Raw genomic sequence first — 20,578 nt, 5'->3', positions numbered from 1 at the left:
CAAGCAGTTCTCTTTTCCTGCTTTGCCCTTAACAGTTAAGTAGGATAACTGAAAAGTTAAATATAGTCTTAATTGCTTGCTACTTCAAAAGCTGCTTTAGAAATGCTCAAGTAACTAAATGTCAGGCTTTTTAAATAAAGTACAGTAATGAAACCTAAGGAGTTAGAGACTCAAGTATGGTTTAAGCACCAAATACCAACTAAACAACTGCTGACATCAGTTGTCAGGCTAGAAAGATTAAAAAGGAGAGTAACTTTTTAAAAAGAGAAAGTGAAGACAGAGTATCACAAAGTGGGGGACTGGGGTTCAACTTAAAGTTTCAGAAGGTAGTTCCTCATTCTCTATTACCTTGGAAAACATTCACAGTTGCACTCGTATGCACCATCTACATCCGCCAACCTCACATACTACTTAGGAAAAGGCAAGCCATTTCAGAATAAGTGAACAAAAAACTATGAAAGAAGTGTTACATTTAATCATTCCAAAAAGGAAGAGCAGAAAATGTAATGTGAAATTTTATATTTTAAAAATGGGAAAAAGTTTTCAGGTACATGTACAGGTTTTCATCTGCCTTAGAAGGGGAAAATTGCTTCTTTGAGAATCTTCCATCCTTTCCTAGAACTTGCTCTTTTCATAAAAAGACAGGTAAAAGACTGTAATGCAGACCAAAGAAACTAGCTGAGTTGGTGTTTTTCAACTGGACAGTGAACTTCCAACCTAAAGCAAAAGAAATAATATTAATAAAACTTTGCCAGCTATTTCACCGAAACTGAAGGAAAAGAATATCTATGACAGGCTCAAAAATTTGCTGTTGGGGTATTTATTCTCTTTGATGATAAATAGAACTCACAGAATAGATGGACTTTAATAAGAAAATGAGCCCAAACAGAAAAGACAGTTTATCACACACAAAATCACACACTCAAAAACAAATTTTAGATATGTTTAGTTTACATAAAAATTTAAATGATAAATTGAGTCTTCTGAAAGTTAAATTTCTTAAATTATCTTTTCCTTCAAGGTCCTTCATAATCTCAGTGCCAATTTTTATTAGCAGCTCAATCTTTTGTTTCTACTCTAGGGGAATACTTTGTGATTTTTTCCCATTTTTAGGAACTTGTTCATAGCTTTTCTGGCCAAGTATATTCTTCTGACTCTGTACTACTACCTAAGTTCAAATCATATCTCTTTCATGAAAGTAACTTTGATAATCACTGGGAAATAGCTCCAGAATGTATTGTCTATGTTTACCACTTGGTACCTACCATGCCATTTCTTGTCCTGTCATCTAAATTTTCAGCACACACACAAACACACACTTGTACATGTATGCATTATCTCTATCATCTGTCAAATGAGCAGCTGGAGGGCATGAGATTTTTCTTAAACTTTTTAATGTCTTTCATAGGACCTACAAATGTATCTCTCTCCAGCCAGTTTTCAATTATAGTTTTCACAGATCAATCCATCTACTAGAATATAATCAACCTTTTTCCTTCAAAAACATGTTTTAAATTAAGCTTACACATGAGTTTTCAAAATGAGTTTTGTATCCTCTGACCAATACCTCTCCAACCCACCCCTCCTCCCAGCCTATAGTAACCACCATTCCTCTTCTATGAGTGGGAAGTTCTTAGATTCTACATGTAAGTGATACCATGTGGTATTTGCCTTTCTGTGCCTGGCATATTTCACTTAACATAATGTTCTCTAGGTTCATCTACCTTATCACAAATGTTATCATTTCCATCTTTTTAAGGGCTGAATTATATTCCATTGTGTATCTATATCACATTTTTTTTACCCCTTCATCCACTGATGGACAGTTACATGGATTCCATCATTTGCAATACAAACCAGAAGTTTAAAATGCTCATTGGTTGGAGTACAAAAAAACAGTTTCTAATAATTTCTGGACTAAAACTTTCTCGAGTTAATGCTAACACTTATAATTTTTTATTTTTAGTAAACCCTAATCTATAGATTTTAATGATTTTCAGAAATCTACCCTTTGAAAAACAGTTTTTCTGTGGGATATATTCCAGAAAATGGCTATTCTCATTAGGTTAAATATACTGTCAATGTGCTGAAATTGCTCTGCACTCACACCTATAAAGTTAATAATCAAAGTACTCATTGAATCATCTTACACAAACCCAAGACTAAAATATGTCAGAATTTCCTGCCATTAACACTGCATATTACTTCCTCAGGAAACAATGAAAATATGACACTCATATTAATCAGACTCTATTGCAATCAGATTCCTGAGATACAGACTGCTCAGCATTGTAAGACACTTAGCTCTAGTCAATCAATCACTCAGGTCAACCAGAAACACCAAGAGTCCTTCACGAATGCTGAAGACACAGATGCCACAGTGTCTTGGGCCTGTTCTCATCTGGCAATTTAAACTTTGGATCACCACCATTTTGTTGTGGAAGGGGCTCAGATTTTAGGATCAGAAGAGCTGAGCCTAATTCAAATTCCACTATTTATTGTTGTACAAGTTAGGGCAACTCCTTTGAAACAACTCTCTTTCCTCATCTGAAAAGGAGTGGATAACACTGTCTACCCCAAATAAGATTGTTCCAAGGGTTAAAGCAGTGTGTATAAAAATCTGTATGCTATTAAGCATTTTAGAGATACCAGTTATTCAGCTAGACATAAAAATCAATTTTACTTTAAGATATCCAACAATGGCTAGAAATCCTATGTGCTAGTAAAAGTCACTGTCAATTAATATTAAATAGCTGAATTTTTCCTTCAATAATATATAAAATTCCTGTTGAATATTTTCCCTGTCATATCTCACACATTTATACAATATTTTCTAACATCTGTCTATGCATATTCCATTTTCAAAAGTCAGTTATTTCACAACAAGGCAAAATACCTTTTGCATGTAACCCTAAGTCAAAGCTAAATGGCAACTCTGTACAGCTCTTCAGGGGAATATGAGCATTTGAACTTTCAAGGGCAATGCCAAATTCCACAAGATCTTTTTCCTAACAATGAAGGGGATTACTTAATCAGAGCTCATTCATAAAAGATTTACATCAACCTTTTTCTCAAATGGCATTTTCTGTAATTCAGTCTGTCTCAAAGTCCTTTTTGTTTTTTTATTGTTGTTAATTATTAACAGTTTGAGATCTAAACATAAAGCTATACAACCATAACCACATCAAATTTTTGTGAGCTGTTATATTTTAAAATATGTATTTTCAAAAACATTATTGTGATTTTAATGATGTAGGTGCCTAAGTAACAAAAATTTAGATAACAGCATATTTAAATACTGTAAGGACATAGCGGTTTATAAATTTTTACATTATGACAAAGTTATAAATCTTTGTAATTATAATGAACCAATGGAAAATTTGACCCTTTCTAGTATTTCCTGATGATGCTCCTACAAACAATGTTTAAATAGAAATAAAACAGTCCTATTGCCATCCATTTCACTCTATCAATAAAAATTCACTGAATACCTACTATATGCCAAGCACTGTTCTAGGTTCCAGAGACTCAGGTAGTAGCAAACAAGCAGAGTCTCTGCTTTCACTGGGTTTATATGCTGGTGGATAAGACAGGAAACAAATATGTATATATAATTTCAGGAAGTGATTGCTATGAAGAAAATTAAAGAGAGGGACATAGAGAGTGACTGAACGTATAGGTAGAGAGGTCAGAGATGGCATTTCTGAGGAAGTATATCACATACATATATGAAGGAAGAACGCTTCAGGAAGAGGAAATAGCACATGTCCTTACATTTGTTAAGGCCCTGATGTGAAAACAAGCTAGGATATTGGGTAAAACACAAAAACATAATGAAGACTGGTACACTTCAAGGGGAATGAGTAAAAAGGAAAATAGTAGGAAATGAAGTAAGAGAACTTGTAATCCACGATAAAGTTTGTTACAGGAAGCCACTGGAAAGTTATGAGTAAGAAGACAACATGAAACGACTTACCTTTAAAGAATTGCTCTGGTTGCTATGAGGATAATGAACTACATGAGGACAAAAGAGAAAACAGGGATATCGGTAAACTACTGAAGTATTCCAGGCAAGAGAGGATGGTGGTTATGACTGGGGTGGTAGAGTGCAAAGGTAGAGACCTAAGAAATGAGCAGGCTCCTACTATATTTCAAAAGTTAAAATGGCAAGGACTGCTGATAGATTGAATGAGTGATGTGAAGGAAACAGAAGAGTCAAAGGTGCTTCTTGCTGAAGCACCTGAGTACTATGTGAATGGTGGAGTCATTTACAGAGGTAAAGAACACTTGTGAAAGAGTTGTTTTCATGATAAAAATCAAGAATTCTGACTTAGAGGTGGTAAGTTTGATCTACCTATTATACAAAGTGGAGGCATTTAAACATATGAATCTGAACCATTAAATTGAATTAGTTCACCTAAGAAATAAGAACAGAAAGGAAGAGATCTGAGAACTGAGCCCTGTGGCTCTGTAATATTTACAAGTAGGGAAGAAAAAGAGGAGACAGAAAAGAAGGCTAAGGAAGGGTAGCCACGCACATAACTGAGCTGACTTTATGAATATGAAGCTACTGCTCTCTGCTCTAGATTTCTCCATAGTGAATTGAAGACCCCCAGAGCACAAGCAATCTACCTCTGTATTTTTCATGTTTTCACAAGAAACTGAAACCCAGGAAAATCAACTAGCTGATGCAAAGTCATGCTACAGAATTAGCATAACCATAACTAGAACCTAAGTCTGCTAATTTAAAAACACTTTATCACTTTGTCATAAAGGAGTACCTAAAGATTAACTAGACAGTGGGAGCAACAACAGAATAATAGTTTTTAGTTTTATTTACTTCCAAAGATTTGCTAACTTAACACCATGATTGTAAATGAACCTAAAGAACTGTTTGAAAACCAAACACCATATGTTCTCACTCACAAGTGGGAGCTGAACGATGAGAACGCATGGACACATTGGGTGGAACAACACACACTGGATCCCGCCAGTGGTGGGTGGTGGGGGCATAAGCAGAGGGAGAGCATCAGGAAGAATAGCTAATGGATGCTGTGCTTAATACCTAGGTGACGGGTTGATCTGTGCAGCAACCCATCATGGTAAATGTTTACCTATGTAACAAAGCTGTGCATCCTGCACATGTACCCCAGAACTCAAAATAAAAGCTGAAGAGAAAAACAAAAATAACTGTTTTACATCAGCTCCTAGATCAGTGACTAGAACATTTTAGATGCTCAATATTTACCCACTGAAGACATGAACATACTATATTTTTGTCCCATCAAAACAGTTTATCTCGCATTTTTGAAATTTAGTATGTATTTTAAAACCTAAAGTAAAACCATAAATCCCATTATTATCAAATATCTAGGTCTCAAAATTCAGAAGAAAAAGGAAAATGTTTAAATACAGTCTTTATTAAATAAAAAACAAGTAAACCAGCATAAAACAGTAAAAAGTACTCACTTTGTTACCTGATAATCACTACAATTTACTATGTATGCAAAAAGAACTCTGAAAATTTTTATATATGTGTAATTAACAGTAAATATAACAAAGAACAAATTTATTATGAAAATGAATGCACATTAAAATAAACGAAAAACAAAACCACAGAAGACATTCCAGCAAATTTTGTCAAGCCTACATGAATATAATTGATGTTGTTACTGTTATTTCTTTTCTTTTTTTTTTTTTTTTTGAGACGGAGTCTCGCTCTGTCCACCAGGCTGGAGTGCGGTGGCGCCATCTTGGCTCACTGCAAACTCCGCCTCCCGGGTTCCCGCCATTCTCCTGCCCGCCTCATCCTCCCGAGTAGCTGGGACTACAGGCGCCCACCACGGCTCCCGGCTTTTTTTTTTGTATTTTTTTTAGTAGAGACGGGGTTTCACCGTGGTCTCGATTTCCTGACCTTGTGATCCGCCCGCCTCGGCCTCCCAAAGTGCTGGGATTACAGGCGTGAGCCACCGCACCCGGCCTGTTACTGTTATTTCTAAATGAAGTTTAAAAAAAATTGTAGCCAAGTCATATATAAAACTGTGTAGCAAGTAATTAATATTTAAGATACTTTTTTTCCAAGATCATATTCTTATACACAATTAAAGAACTGTAAGCATGGCAAATGATGATAAGTTACTTTCTATATATGCAGAACCTATTAAAATGGATTAAGGTGCTGTCAACTTTGACTATTCTTTTTTTTTTTTTTTTCAGATGGAGTCTCATTCTGTCACCCAGGCTGGAGTGCAGTGGTGCGATCTCAGCTCCCTGTAACCTCCCCTCCTGGGTTCAAATGATTCTCCTGCCTCAGCCTCCCGAGTAGCTGGGACTACAGGTGTGCATCACCACATCAATTAATTTTTAGTAGAGACGGGGTTTCACCTTGTTGGACAGGTTGGTCTTGAACTCCTGACCTCAGGTGATTTGCCCGCCTCAGCCTCCCACAGTGCTGGGATTACAGGCGTGAGCCACCATGCCCAGCCAACTTTGACTATTCTTAACTACAAATAGATTGATAGCATCACATGACTGATTCTGAAAATCTTAACTACCTGACAACTAGAGGTCTCCTTATGAAGATCTATTTTTGCTTCATGAAATATAATCTGGATTTATAATAAACAACACACATTCTTATTTTTTGTTAAGTGGTTTCTAAAAATCACTATCTTGCAGCTTGAAGTGTACATCTGCAGATATAGTCAGCCCTCACAGTGGGGTTCAGCATCTGCAGATTCAACCAACTGCAGACTGAAAATGTAGTTAGGCCTACAATGATTGCATCCTTACTCAACATGTATAGACTTTTGTTTCTTGTCATCATTCCCTAAACAGTACAGTACAATAACGATTTACATAGTATTTACATTTTATTAGGTATTTTAAGGAATCTAGAGATGATTTAAAGTACATGGAAGGGTGTGTGTAGGATATATGCAAATACTATACTATTGTACATAAGGGACTTGAGCATCCCCAGATTTGGTATGTCCTGGGGTCCTGGAACCAATCCCCTGCAGATACCAAGAACAGATTGTACTTTCTGTCAATTAAGATAACATTATGATGACTTGGAACACTTTTCAAAAATAGAAGAGGAACTAGTAAAAATTTTTAGATCATACCAGGATCAGCAAATAAAAAATTAATAATTTACTCACTCTCACCCATATGTCTTGAGAAAATGATATTGTGCTTGTGGTAAAACATTGCATTCTTTCACATACACAGGCCATGTTGCAGATTCAATATTACACTGAGAGCACTTACAGTTGATAACTGACACACCTCCCAAGGCCTTCCCTCTCAGAAGACATTATAATTTAAAAAACGACACTAGCTTCTGAAAGACATCAAGACACCAACATTTTCATCTGCATGACATATGGCAGCCTAAGGTTTTGTAATCCAAGGCAATGTACATGAGTGTGACTTTACATTCTTACACCAAGTTGGCTGAAAATAGACTCCATTCATATCTGTTTATATTCTAAGATAAGTGCTTTCTTCAACAAGTAAGAACAGGAATACACCTGCATAAAATCCTATTATTCATCAGAGGAACTGAATGAGTCAGAGGTAGGAACAGCAATCACTAGACATTAAGTATCCAATGTTCTAATTCAGACAAGTGCCTTAAACTAATGACATCCATTAAATTGAGTCTTCTGATACACAGCAGTGGACAGAACAAAAAGAATAAATTAGTTGACAGGCAAGATCTTCTTTTTTATTAAATTTTTTTATTTCCATAGGTTATTGGGGAACAGGTGGTATGTGGCTACATGAGTAGGTTCTTTAGTGGTGATTTCTGAGATTTTGGTGCACCCATCACCTGAGCAGTATACACTGCACCTAATTTGTGGTCTTTTATCCCTCACACCCTTCCCACTTTCTCCCCGAGTTCCCAAAGCCCACTGTGTCTTTCTTTCTTATGCCTTTGCATCCTCATAGCTTAGCTCCCACATATGAGTGAGACATAACATGTTTGGTTTTCAGTTCCTGAGATACTTCACTTAGAATAATAGTCTCCAATCTTATCCAGGTCACTGCAAGTGCCATTAATTCATTCCTTTTTATGGTGGAGTAGTATTCCATCATACACACACACACACACACACACACACACACATATATATATAGATATATCTCACAGTTTCTTTTTCCACTCATTTATTGATGGGCATTTGGGTTAGTTCCACATTTTTGCCACTGCAAATTGTGCTGCTATAAACATGCGTGTGCAAGTATCTTTTTCATATGATGACTTCATTTCCTCTGGGTAGATACCCAGTAGTGGGATTGCTGGATGAAATGATAGTTCTAATTTTAGTTGTTTAAGGAATCTCCACAGTTTTCCATAGTGGTTGTACTAGTTTACATTCCTAACAGCAGTGTAGAAGTGTTCCCTCTTCGCCACATCCACACCAACATCTGTTATTTTTTCATTTTTTGATTATGGCCATTCTTGCAGGAGTAAGGTGGTATTGCATTGTGGTTTTGATTAGCATTTCCCTGATCACTAGCATTTTGATTAGCATTTCCCCGATCATTAGTGATATTGAGCATTTTTTTCATGTTTGTTGGCCATTTATATATCTTCTTTTGATAATTGTCTATTCATGACCTTAGCCTACTTTTTGATGGGATTGTTTGTTTTTTCTTGCTAATTTGTTTGACTTCATTGTAGATTCTGGATATTAGTCCTTTTGTCACATGTACAAATTGTGAAGATTTTCTCCCACTCTGTGGGTTGTCTGTTTACTCTGCTGACTGTTGCTTTTGCTGTGTAAAAGCTCTTTAGTTTAATTAAGTCCCAGCTATTTATCTTTGTTTTCATTGTGCTTGCTTTTAGGTTCTTGGTCATGAAATCCTTGCCTAAGCCAATGTCTAGAAGGGGTTTTCCAATGTTGTCTTCTATAATTTTTATAGTTTCAGGTCTTAGATTTAAGTTATTGATCCATCTTGAGTTGATTTTTGTATAAGGTGAGAAATGAGGATCCAGTTTCATTTTCCTATATGTGGCTTGCCAATTATTCCTGCACCATTTGTTGAATAGGGTATCCTTTCCACACTTCATGTTTTTGTTTGCTTTATCGAAGATCAGTTGGCTGTAAGTAATAGGGGTTTATTTCTGGGTTCTTTATTCTATTCCATTGATCTATGTGCCTATCTTTATGCCAGTACCATGCTGTTTTGGTGACTATGGCCTTATAGCATAGTTTGAAATCAGGCAAAGTTTTATAGCTAAGGATACAGAGACTTGCCTGTCACATAAAAGTCAGGAAAGCCCTGCCAAACAAGCAGAAGTAAAACAAAAGTGTATTGAGTTTTAATAAAACTCCAAAAGAGCTACTATCTGTCTAAATTTCCGACTGGACAGAGATGACTAGCCCCTACCTGCCAAGTAGAGGTGGTATCCTTACTGATGGAAGATAACATCTAGGATACCTATAGTTCTTTTTATTAAAAAATGTTAGAATTGCAATAAAGGGTTGCTAGAGACAAAGAGGCAGAAAAATATGACCCAACAATCAAGAAAAAAAAAAAAAAAGCAGAACCAGAAATATTGGCTCACAAATAAGAACTTTAAAACAACTAAGATTAATATATTTTTTTTAAAGAGTAGAAAATTGGGGAAAATGAATTAAAAGATGGATAGTTTCACAAAAAAAAAGAAGAAGAAGAAGAAGAAGAAGAAGAAGAGGAGGAAGAGGAGGAGGAGGAGGAGGAGGAGGAGGAGGAAGAAGAAGAAGAAGAAGAAGAAGAAGAAGAAGAAGAAGAAGAAGAAGAAGAAGAAGAAGAAGAAGAAGAAAGAAGAAAAATTAAATAAATATCCTAGAACTGGAAAATACAGTATCTGAAATTAGGAACTCCATGAATGGGTTTAACAGCAGACTAGAAGAAACATGTGCGACACGGTCAAAGGGTTTAATATATGTTTAGTTGGAGTACAAGAAAGAGAGAAAAGATAAAATAGACACAATATCTGATGAGATAATAGCAAAGCAGTCTCCTCAAACTAATAAAAGGCATTAACTTGCAAAAAAGCTCAGTGAACCCCCAAATAGGATGAATACAAAGAAAAATATACCTAGGCACATGTTAGTTAAACTGTTAAAATCTAAAGGCAAAGATAAAAATTTTAAGAGTGGTGAAAGAAGAGGCACATTGATTTAAAAATATAATGGCAATAATAAGATAGACAACGGAGTTTCAAGAGGAACTATGGATGCAAGAGTCCATGGCATGACACAAATGATAAAAGTATGCTAAGCTAGAATTACATACCTAGTGAAAAGAGCCTTTAAAATTTTTAAATAAGAACACTTTCAGACACACAAAAATGTAAAGAATTTGTTTTTAGTAGATCTTCACTATAAGAAAAACCCACTTTGGGAGGCTGAGGTGGGTGGATCACGAGGTCAGGAGATTGAGACCATCCTGCCTAACATGGTGAAACCCCGTCTCTATTAAAAATACAAAAAATTAGCCAGGTGTGGTGGTGGGCACCTGTAGTCCCAGCTACTCAGGAGGCTGAGGTAGGAGAATGGCATGAACCCGGGAGGCGGAGTTTGCAGAGAGCAGAGATCACGCCACTGCACTCCAGCCTGGGCACAGAGCAAGACTCCATCTCAAAAATTAAAAAAAAAAAACCCAAAGAAGTTTTTAAAACTAAAAGAAAAGGATCCCAGGTGAAAGGATAGATGTTTAGGAAGAAATAAAGGGCACTCAAAATAATAAATATGTAAATAAGGGGAATGTTGATGCTTAAAACAATTTTTAAACAATAATTACAAAGTCTTGTGAGTTAATACACAAAGGTATAACTATATGATAACAATGGTTTAAACAGACAAAAGAGAAAGTAAATGAAATTAAAGTGATGTAAAGTTCCTGCACGGTTTGGGAAATGGTAAAAGCACCAATAGTAAGGTAGATTGTAATAAGTCACAGATGCCTATGGAAATAAAGTGTGGCTACTGAAAAGTTAACAGAGGAGAAAAAAATAGAATGAAAAACATTTAATCCAAAATAAGTCAAAAAGAGGAGAATAAAAAACAAAGAATATGTAGGATAAATAGAAAACAAATACAAAAAAGTAAAAATTAAAATATATCACTAATAGTATTAAATGTAAATGGGGTTGGTGTGGTGGCTCACGCATGTAATCCCAGCACTTTGGGAGACTGAGGTGGGCAGATCACTTGAGATCAGAAGTTCGAGACCAGCCTAGCCAACACAGTGAATTCCCATCTCTACTAAAAATACAAAAATTAGCCGGGTGTGGTGGTGGGCGCCTATAATCCCAGTTACTCGGGAGGCTAAGGCAGGAGAATTGCCTGAACCTGGAAGGCAGAGATTGCAGAGAGCCAAGACTGTGCCAACGCACGCCAGCCAAGACAACAGAGTAAAACTCCATCTCAAAAAAAAAAAAATGTAAATGGACTCCATACTCCACCTAAAAGGCAGAGACTATAAGACTGGATTAAAAATAAAAACCAATGAACCAACTATATGCTCTTTATAAAAGACATGTTTTAAATATAAGAACACAAATTGAAACTAAAACGATTTAAAAAGACATTACACAAACACTAACCACATAACCTTGGGTAGTTATATTATATTAGACAAAACAAGGATTCCACTTTCAATAATGACAGAATAGACTGTATTGGACCAACACTCCGACAGGTAACAATTACACTCTGGAAAAAACATTAAAAACAATAATTGGAAGGCAGTGGATAGCTACCAAAAGCAAGCAGAAATTGGAGAGTCAACATGTGGAAGAAAGATACAGCTCTGAGTAAATTTCCCACTTTTATGGCTTTTTCACTGAGGACAAATTTACAGCTGGAGTACTAAGAAAAACAGACAGAATTAAGTGGAGAAATAGATAAACCTACAATCATAGTGAAGGTTTTAATATTCCTTTCTCAGTAACTAGTAGAACAACCACAGGAAAAAAAATCAACTAGCAAATATATAAAAAAATCTGAACAACACTATAACCATTTTACCAAATCGACATTTATAAAACCTTACTTCCATTCCAGCAACTAGAGAATACACATGTAAGTGCACACCATATGTTCAATAAAAATCACCCATATGCTGGGCCAAAACAAATCTCAATAAATTTCCCAAGATTTAATTTCCAAAGCGTTTGCTATATAACCACATGGAATTAAATTATAAATCAACAATGATAATTATAGTAGATATTACAGCAATTCTCAAACATTAATAAATATCAAAGTAGACTTTTAGGTAAAAACATTTTAGAGACTAAGAGGGAAATAATATTCAAAGGACCAGGCAACTTTCACAATTTTTAGAACTGATATCTAATGAACCCTCTAGTTCAAACTATAAATTATTAGGAAATACAGGAGAATGTGATTAATGACATCTTGAAAATACGATCAACAAAATGCAAATGATAGAATCCTCTTCAGAACAAATGATTATCTTTTTTCAACAAATATATAGCAAGGAAAAACATGAACAGAAAACTATTGATTAAATAAATTAAGAGACATGGCCATCTTTTGCCATATAGAACTTAAGCAGATCCTGATTCAGATAAACTGTAAAAAACTATCTTTATGCCAGTACCACACTGTTTGGATTACTGTAGCTTTGTAATACATTTTAAAATCAGGAAGTGTGAGGCCTCCAACTTTGACCATCTTCAAGATTGTTTTGGCTACTCGAGATTCCTTGAGATTCTACATTATTTTAGAATAATTTTTTTCTATTTCTGAAAAAAAATACCATTAGGATTTTGATAGAGACTGCATTAAATACTACCTTGAGTAGTAGTATTAACATCTTCACTGCCTGTGCTGTCTATGGCTGCTTGGACACTATGACAGCATAATTAAGCAGTGGCAACAAAGACTGTATGGCCCAAGAAGCCAAAAATATTTACTGTCTGGCACTTTTAAAAGTTTGACAACCACTGATCTGTAGTAGTATTTTTTAAAATGTGTTTCCCTAAATGACTAACAAGCATTAAACCTTTCTTGTATGCTTATTGGCCATTTCACTATTCTCTTTTGTGCAATGCCTTTTGCTCATTTTTTTTTTTTTTTTTTTTTTTGAGACGGAGTCTCGCTCTGTCGCCCAAGCTGGAGTGCAGTGGCCGGATCTCAGCTCACTGCAAGCTCCGCCTCCCAGGTTCACACCATTCTCCTGCCTCAGCCTCCCGAGTAGCTGGGACTACAGGAGCCCGCCACCTCGCCCGGCTAGTTTTTTGTACTTTTTAGTAGAGACGGGGTTTCACCGTGTTAGCCAGGATGGTCTCAATCTCCTGACCTTGTGATCCGCCCGCCTCAGCCTCCCAAAGTGCTGGGATTACAGGCTTGAGCCACCGCGCCCGGCCTCATTTTTTTTTCTTAACTGAGTTGTCATTTTCTTATTGGTTGCTAGTTATTTATTTTGGATACAAGTCATTTGACATATGCATAACAAATATCCTCATCTACTTGGTGCCTTGCCTTTTCACCCTTCTAATGCTATATTTAAATATAACATAAAGGGTAATTTTAATTTTAATTTTGTGCAACTGATCAACTGGATAACATGATTATGATTACTTCATTTTATAACATGCTTAAGAAATCTTTGCCCAATGTCATGAATATATTCTATGTTATCCTCTGCTACCTTTACTTTATATGTTTCACAAAAATCTGAGATTTATTTTGTGATAGGTATAAGGCAGGAGTTAAGATTCATTATCTTTTCATATGAATATCCAGTTACCAAACACCACTCACTGGAAGTTCATGTTCAACCCACAGATCTTCAGTGGTACCTTTGTCATACACACAGACATATAGGTTTGGTTTTGAACTCTTTAATCTTTTGTACTGATTACTGTTTATCCTTGCACCAATATTAAACTGCATTATATATGGTAGCTTTATAATAAGGCTTTCTATCTGGTCATGTAAGTCTTTCAAGTTTGCACTTGAAGATTGTATTCAGAGTTCTAGGTCCTTTGCAATTCCTCTACAAAGTCAGCTTGTCAACTTATACACATACACACACATACACACACATACACACGCATGCACATACACACACCCTACTGGGATTTTGATAAAGACTGCTTTAAACTTACAAAGCGATTTTGAGGAAATGTATATCTTTACAATATTGATTCTTGCAACTCATATACCCTTCCTCCCCATTAATTAAAGCCTCATTTAATTTCACCATAATGTTACCAAATATGTCTTTCAGATCTTTTGTTAGATTTAGTTCTAGGTGTCTAAGGTTTTGGTACTATTGTAAATGTTCCCATTTTAATTTTTCTAATATTTATTATTAGGATATAGAAATAAATTTATTTTTGAATGTTCATTTTGAATCAAATGACTATGCTAACTTCATTTATTAATTCAGATTATCTTAAGATTATTCTGAATCTTCTCTTATTCCATGCTCATGGATAGGAAGAATCAATATCGTGAAAATGGCCATACTGCCCACAGTAATTTATAGATTCAATTATTCTCATCAAGCTACTATTGACTTTCTTAACAGAATTAGAAAAAACTACTTTAAATTTCATATGGAACCAAAAAAGAGCCTGCATAGCCGAGAATCTAAGCAAAAGGAATGACACTGGAGGCATCATGCTACCTGACTTCAAACTATACTACAAGGCTACAGTAACCAAAACAGCATGGTACTGGTACCAAAACAGATACACAGACCAATGAAACATAACAGAGGCCTCAGTAATAACGCCACACATCTACAATCATCTGATCTTTGACAAACCTGACAAAAACAAGAAATGGGGAAAGGATTCCCTACTTAATAAATGGTGTCAGGAAAACTGGCTAGCCATATGCAGAAAACTGAAACTGGATCCCTTCCTTATACCATACAGAAAAATTAACTCAAGATGGATTAAAGACTTAAATGTAAGACCTAAAACCATAAAAACCGTAGAAGAAAATCTAGGCAATGCCATTCAGGACCCAGGCATGGGCAAAGACTTCATGACTAAATTCCAAAAGCAATGGCAACAAAAGCCAAAATTGACAAATGGGATCTAAATAAACTAAAGAGCTTCTGCACACCAAAAGAAATTATCATCAGAGTGAACAGGCAACCTACAGAATGGGAGGAAAGTTTTGCAATCTATGGATCTGACAAAGGGCTAATATCCAGAATCTACAAGGAACTTAACAAATTTACCAGGAAAAAAAAAATACAACCCCATCAAAAAGTGGGCAAAGGATGTGAACAGATACTTCTCAAAAGAAGATATTTATGCAGCCAAGAAACATATGAAAAAAAGCTCATCATCACTGGTCATTAGAGAAATGCAAATCAAAATCACAATGAGATACCATCTCACACCAGTTAGAATGGCAATCATTAAAAAGTCAGGAAACGGCAGATGCTGGAGAAGATGTGAAGAAATAGGAATGTTTTTACACTGTTGGTGGGAATGTAAATTAGTTCAGCGATTGTGCAAGATAGCATGGCAATTCCACAAGGATCTAGAATCAGAAATACCATTTGACCCAGCAATTCCATTACTGGGTATATACCCAAAGGATTATATATCATTCTACTATAAAGACACATGCTAATGTATGTTTATGGTAGCACTATTCACAATAGCAAAGACTTGGAACCAACCCAAATGCCCATCAATGATACACTGGATAAAGAAAATGTGGCACATATATACAATGGAATACTATGCAGGCATAAAAAACAATGAGTTCATGTCCTTTGCAGGGACATGGATGAAGCCGGAAACCATCATTCTCAGCAAACTAACACAGAAACAGGAAACCAAACACTGCATGTTCTCACTCATAAGTGGGAGGTGAACAATGAGAACACACGGACACAGGGAGGGGAACATCACATACTGTTGCCTGTCAGGGAGTCGGGGCAAGGGGAGGGATAGCATTAGGAGAAATACCTAATGCATGTGGGGCTTAAAATCTAGATGGTGGGTTGATGGGTGCAGAAAACCACCATGGCACATGCATGTATACCTATATAACAAAACTGCATGTTCTGCACATGCATCCCAGAACTCAAGAGTATAATAAAAAAAAGATTCTGAATTTTCAAAATTATACAATCATGTCACCTGTAAATAATTACAGTTTTATTTTTTCCTTTCCACTTTACATTAGTTATTTCTTTTTCTTGCCTTAGTGTACTGGCTATGATCTCTACTATAATGTTGAATAAGAGTGGTGATAGCAGACATACTGGTTAGTTCTCAACATCATGGGAGAAACTCTAATCTTTCACCATTACGTATGAAGTTAGCTGTTGGTTTCTGTAGATATTCTTGATTAAACTGAAGAAGTCTTTTCTATTCTTATATAATTAAGAATTTTTTTCATAAATGGGATGTTGAATTTTATCGAATGACTTTTCTCTACTGAGATGACCATTATGAATTTTCTCTATTAAATTGTGTTATGAACTGAATTGTTCCCCACCTCCCAAAATTCATATGTTGAAGCCCTAATTTCCAGTGTGACTAATTTGGAGATAGGGCCTTTAAAAAGATGATTAAGGTCAAAAAAGGTCATAAGGGTGGGGCCCTAACCTAATACAACTGGTGTCCTTACAAGATGTGGAAAAGAAACCAGGAAGGTATGTGTACAGAGAACAGGCTATGTGAGGGCACAGTGAGAAAGTGGCAGTCTGAAAGCCAAGGAAAGAGGTCTCAGGAGAAAACAAACTTGCTGACACCACAATCTAGGAATTCCAGCCTCCAGAACTGTGGGAAAATACATTTCTGTTGTTTAAGCACCCAATCTGGTATTTTGTTATGGCAGCCCTGGCAAATTAATACAATCCAAGGTAACAGAAGGTTTATATACTTCTATTCTGCAAGTTTTTACATTATGGTCCAGATGTGAAACTAAAGCCATTGCATATGTACGAAGTTGTTTCAAAAAGCATAAATCAGAACTATTCAAATTCAAAAATATGAGTTATTCAAGTGCTAAAATGGCAAAACATTTTAAAGAGAATATGAATGTGAAATTAACAGAATATGTTAAAATATACTATTGCAATAAAGATATCTATCTTCTAGAAAATCCTGCCATAGGCTTTTAAGATACATGGGGGCACTGAATGTTTTATATGTACACACGCTGACTAGTGTCTCATTGACACAGAAGACAAACTACTGGAAAGAATTGCTAGAATATTTGGTTTGGCAAGTTGGAATGGCAAAGAAATCTTTCTGAAATAGGGCCGCGTAATTATAAACATGTTACTATAAACACTATGGATGAAAGTATAGTCTAAAACTAAGAGATTATAATTCGAATTCTCAAAATAAGACATTAGAGTATATAGGGCAGTGTAAATAAATGAAGCAAGTATAGGAGTAACCCATCAATCCAGGATTATTATATTCAGTTGTTTTAGAGGGTACCATGATGATTCAACACACCATTAGAAAAATATAAAGAAAAACGCACAAGTATAAATAAGACACCTAAACACAACTTAAAATTATAGTTATACTGTAAACAACAACTGTTTAGGAAGCAATCTCTCTAATATTTAAGAAAACACTAAATAACAGGTATTTTGATCTGAGGGATTCAGTTTTCATGTCTGGATTCCCAGTATTCAGATCCTCACATTAGTCAGCATGTCTATACATAAAACATTTAATTCTCCCACTGTATCTTAAAAGCCTTAAAAGGATTTTCTAGAAGATATACTGACGAAGTACAAACAGCAGAAACACGATAAAGCCCCTAACCTTTAGGCCAGTGGGTTTTATTAGGTTTTTAACACACTGTAGCATGTATCTACATAGCTACACGCTATCAAAATAATGGAACTAAATGCTACTGTAATTTCATTTTACCTATAGCAGTTTGCCCCATACATGCAGGATGTCCTCTTGACCTTGTTTCCTTCAGAACCTTGTAGAACTGAATCAGTCGCCTTTGCATGCAAAGTTTCAGGACTGGAGGGATTAGAGCTGGACTCAGAATGAGACCCTTGAGACTCATCCTGGAATGACTTGCCCTGGTCACTCGAGCAATTTTCAGAACAGCTTATTGCCTCATCTTCTTCATGTGGTGTTCTTTTAGTGGCAATTTTATGTTTAGAAACTTTACCAAGTTCCTCTATTGGAAGTTTGTTTCTCTGTGCACTAGTCTTAATATTATTTATCTCTGTGTTACTTAATGTGATTGTAGAAAATGACTGTGGCATTTCCTGTAAAACAAATATGAAAAACATCAGAAATAAATGAAAACTTTTTTTAAAAGATATGAGCATAACAGCACAAAACTACAAGACCCATGCAAAATGTAAACTTAAAACTTCAAGATTCACATTTTAAAGTTATCAAATGCCACTATTTTCTATGTGCTTAGTTTAATAACTTAAAACATTTTTAGTTATTAGAAAAAGAATTTGGCCAGGCGTGGTGGCTCATGCCTGTAATCCCAACACTTTGGGAGGCTGAGGCAGGTGGATCACCTGAGATCAAGAGTTTGAGACCAGCCTGGCCAACATGATGAAACCCCATCTTTACTAAAAAATATAAAAAATTAGTTGAGCGTGGTGGTGGGTGTGTAATTCCAGCTATTTGGGAGGCTGAGGCAGGAGAATCGGTTGAACCTGAGAGGCGGAGGTTGCAGTGAGCCGAGATTGCGCCATTGCACTCCAGCTTGGGCAACAAGAACAAGACTCCATCTCAAAAAAAAAAAAAAAAAAAAGGAAAGAAAATACATTTACAGTTGTATCAAACCTTTACAATCATGTCAAACATTCAGTGAAAAATAACCAGAAAATACAAATAAAATATAAGACACTTGCTTTCATTTGAACATAATCTTTAAAATTCTTAAAAGTCACTGTTCAACAATGTGTCATGTTCTTAACAGGCACGGTCCTTATAATTTCTTTTCTTTTTTTTTTTTAGATGGAGTCTTTCTCTGTCCCCCAACCTGGGGTGCAGTGGCAGAATCTCTGCTCACTGCAACCTCTGCCTCCCAGGTTTAAGTGATTCTCCCACCTCAGCCTCCTGAGTAGCTAGGATTACAGGTGCATGCCACCATGCTCAGCTAATTTTCATATTTTTAGTAGAGGCAGGGTTTCACCATGTTGGCCAAGCTGGTCTCGAACTCCTGACCTCAGGTGATCCATCTGCCCTGGCTTCCCAAAGTGTTGGGATTTCAGGCGTGAGCCACTGTGCCTAGCTCCTTATAACTTCTTACAAGCTGCTGCAATATTTTATTTCTGCCCTCTAAATATAATCATGATTTTACCATAGCTGAATAACAAAATTGTTTTGCCCCCACAGAAAATTTTGCATAAAGCTATGTTCTGACCAACTTGGAAAAAGATAGGATTCCTTTAAATTTGTCTTAATAAAGTTTTGAGTTTAACCAAACTGAAGGTGCTTTGAACCAAATAAATAGTCTCATTAGCACTGCAGAATCTTTATAATTTGTACTTACCACCAGCACAAACAATAAGCCTGGTCTTATTCATTAAAAATGACCTCTTAAAATTACTTATACTTCCCGCAGAGTAGAAACAATACTCAGATATACCCCAGTCCTCCTGGTAACCATTTCTAGGATGTGATAACAACACACCAGATACACATCAGTTTGCTTCCACTTATAATTAAAGACTCATGTATGCTTGATGCCATCTGAAAAAAAAGCTGGTTCTACATGACCTAATATTCAATAGCTTAAATTTCTTAAGAAGATATTTCATTTTTTAAGAAATAGTACATAACTTTAAAATGCTACCCAAACTGACAAATTGCCTTGAAAAAAGGAACCTAGATCTTATCATGGTTCTTGTATAGTAACAGATAACCTGGGGGAAAGCAATCCTTTAGCTATCTCTTGAAGCTGACCCTCACTGGCAACATTCATGCCATGTCTATCTAAAACATACGCTCTTTGCTCCCAGGCTGCACAGGTACACCCTAATCTCAACCCCGCAACTACAGGACCAACTGGCCTGTGCCAGCAACTGGAACTCTCCAGTGAGAATTGGGCAATCCTAACCCACCTCCCTACTTGGCAGTCCCCGCTGGGTCAGTTTTCCCCAGTTTTCTTTTTCCTTGTTCAGGTAGCAGTGGGGTAGGTCAGCAAATCCACTGGCTAACAGATGTTCAATAAAACGTATCTCTTGTTTCTGCTGGCATTTCCAAGCTCCACAAGTAATTATCTTAGAATGCCCCTCTTCTCTTGATTTCAGAAAAGGAAGAAATAATTTCCACCATAAACACTGCACTTCCCTTAACCTTAAAACCTTTCGGCCTCTCAATTCCCTTTGTATCAAGCCTAGGGAGGTGGGATGGCAATCGCTTTCATACCTTTCAATAAACCATAAAGGGAAAGGGCTAGTTCTTACTGCTGAGGGCTCCTTAACCTGGGATATTTTATTAGTACTTCTATTCCCAGCTTTGAGCCTTAGCAGCAGTTCTGGGACAAGTAAACAATCCCACTCAATATCTTATCACATAAAAAAAAAAAAAGCACAACTAGGGAAGTGGTTAAATAAATTA

At 36.1% G+C, this 20,578-nt stretch overlaps 1 protein-coding gene across 1 annotated transcript in view; it reads right to left on the bottom strand.

Annotated features, from left to right (window-relative positions):
• APLF (aprataxin and PNKP like factor) overlaps positions 1-20,578 on the bottom strand; it is a 99,414-nt gene that overhangs the window by 13,481 nt on the left and 65,355 nt on the right. Inside the window, 1 exon segment of the mRNA XM_033239285.1 lies at positions 17,903-18,258. Coding sequence (XP_033095176.1) covers positions 17,903-18,258 — 356 coding nt within the window.

This window comes from Trachypithecus francoisi, unplaced genomic scaffold (assembly GCF_009764315.1).
Source record: "Trachypithecus francoisi isolate TF-2019V2 unplaced genomic scaffold, Tfra_2.0 Lachesis_group17, whole genome shotgun sequence".
Taxonomy (NCBI): Eukaryota; Metazoa; Chordata; class Mammalia; order Primates; family Cercopithecidae; genus Trachypithecus; species Trachypithecus francoisi.
Note: the sequence above shows the minus strand (reverse complement) of the source record. Positions and strands in the feature narration are given on the sequence as shown.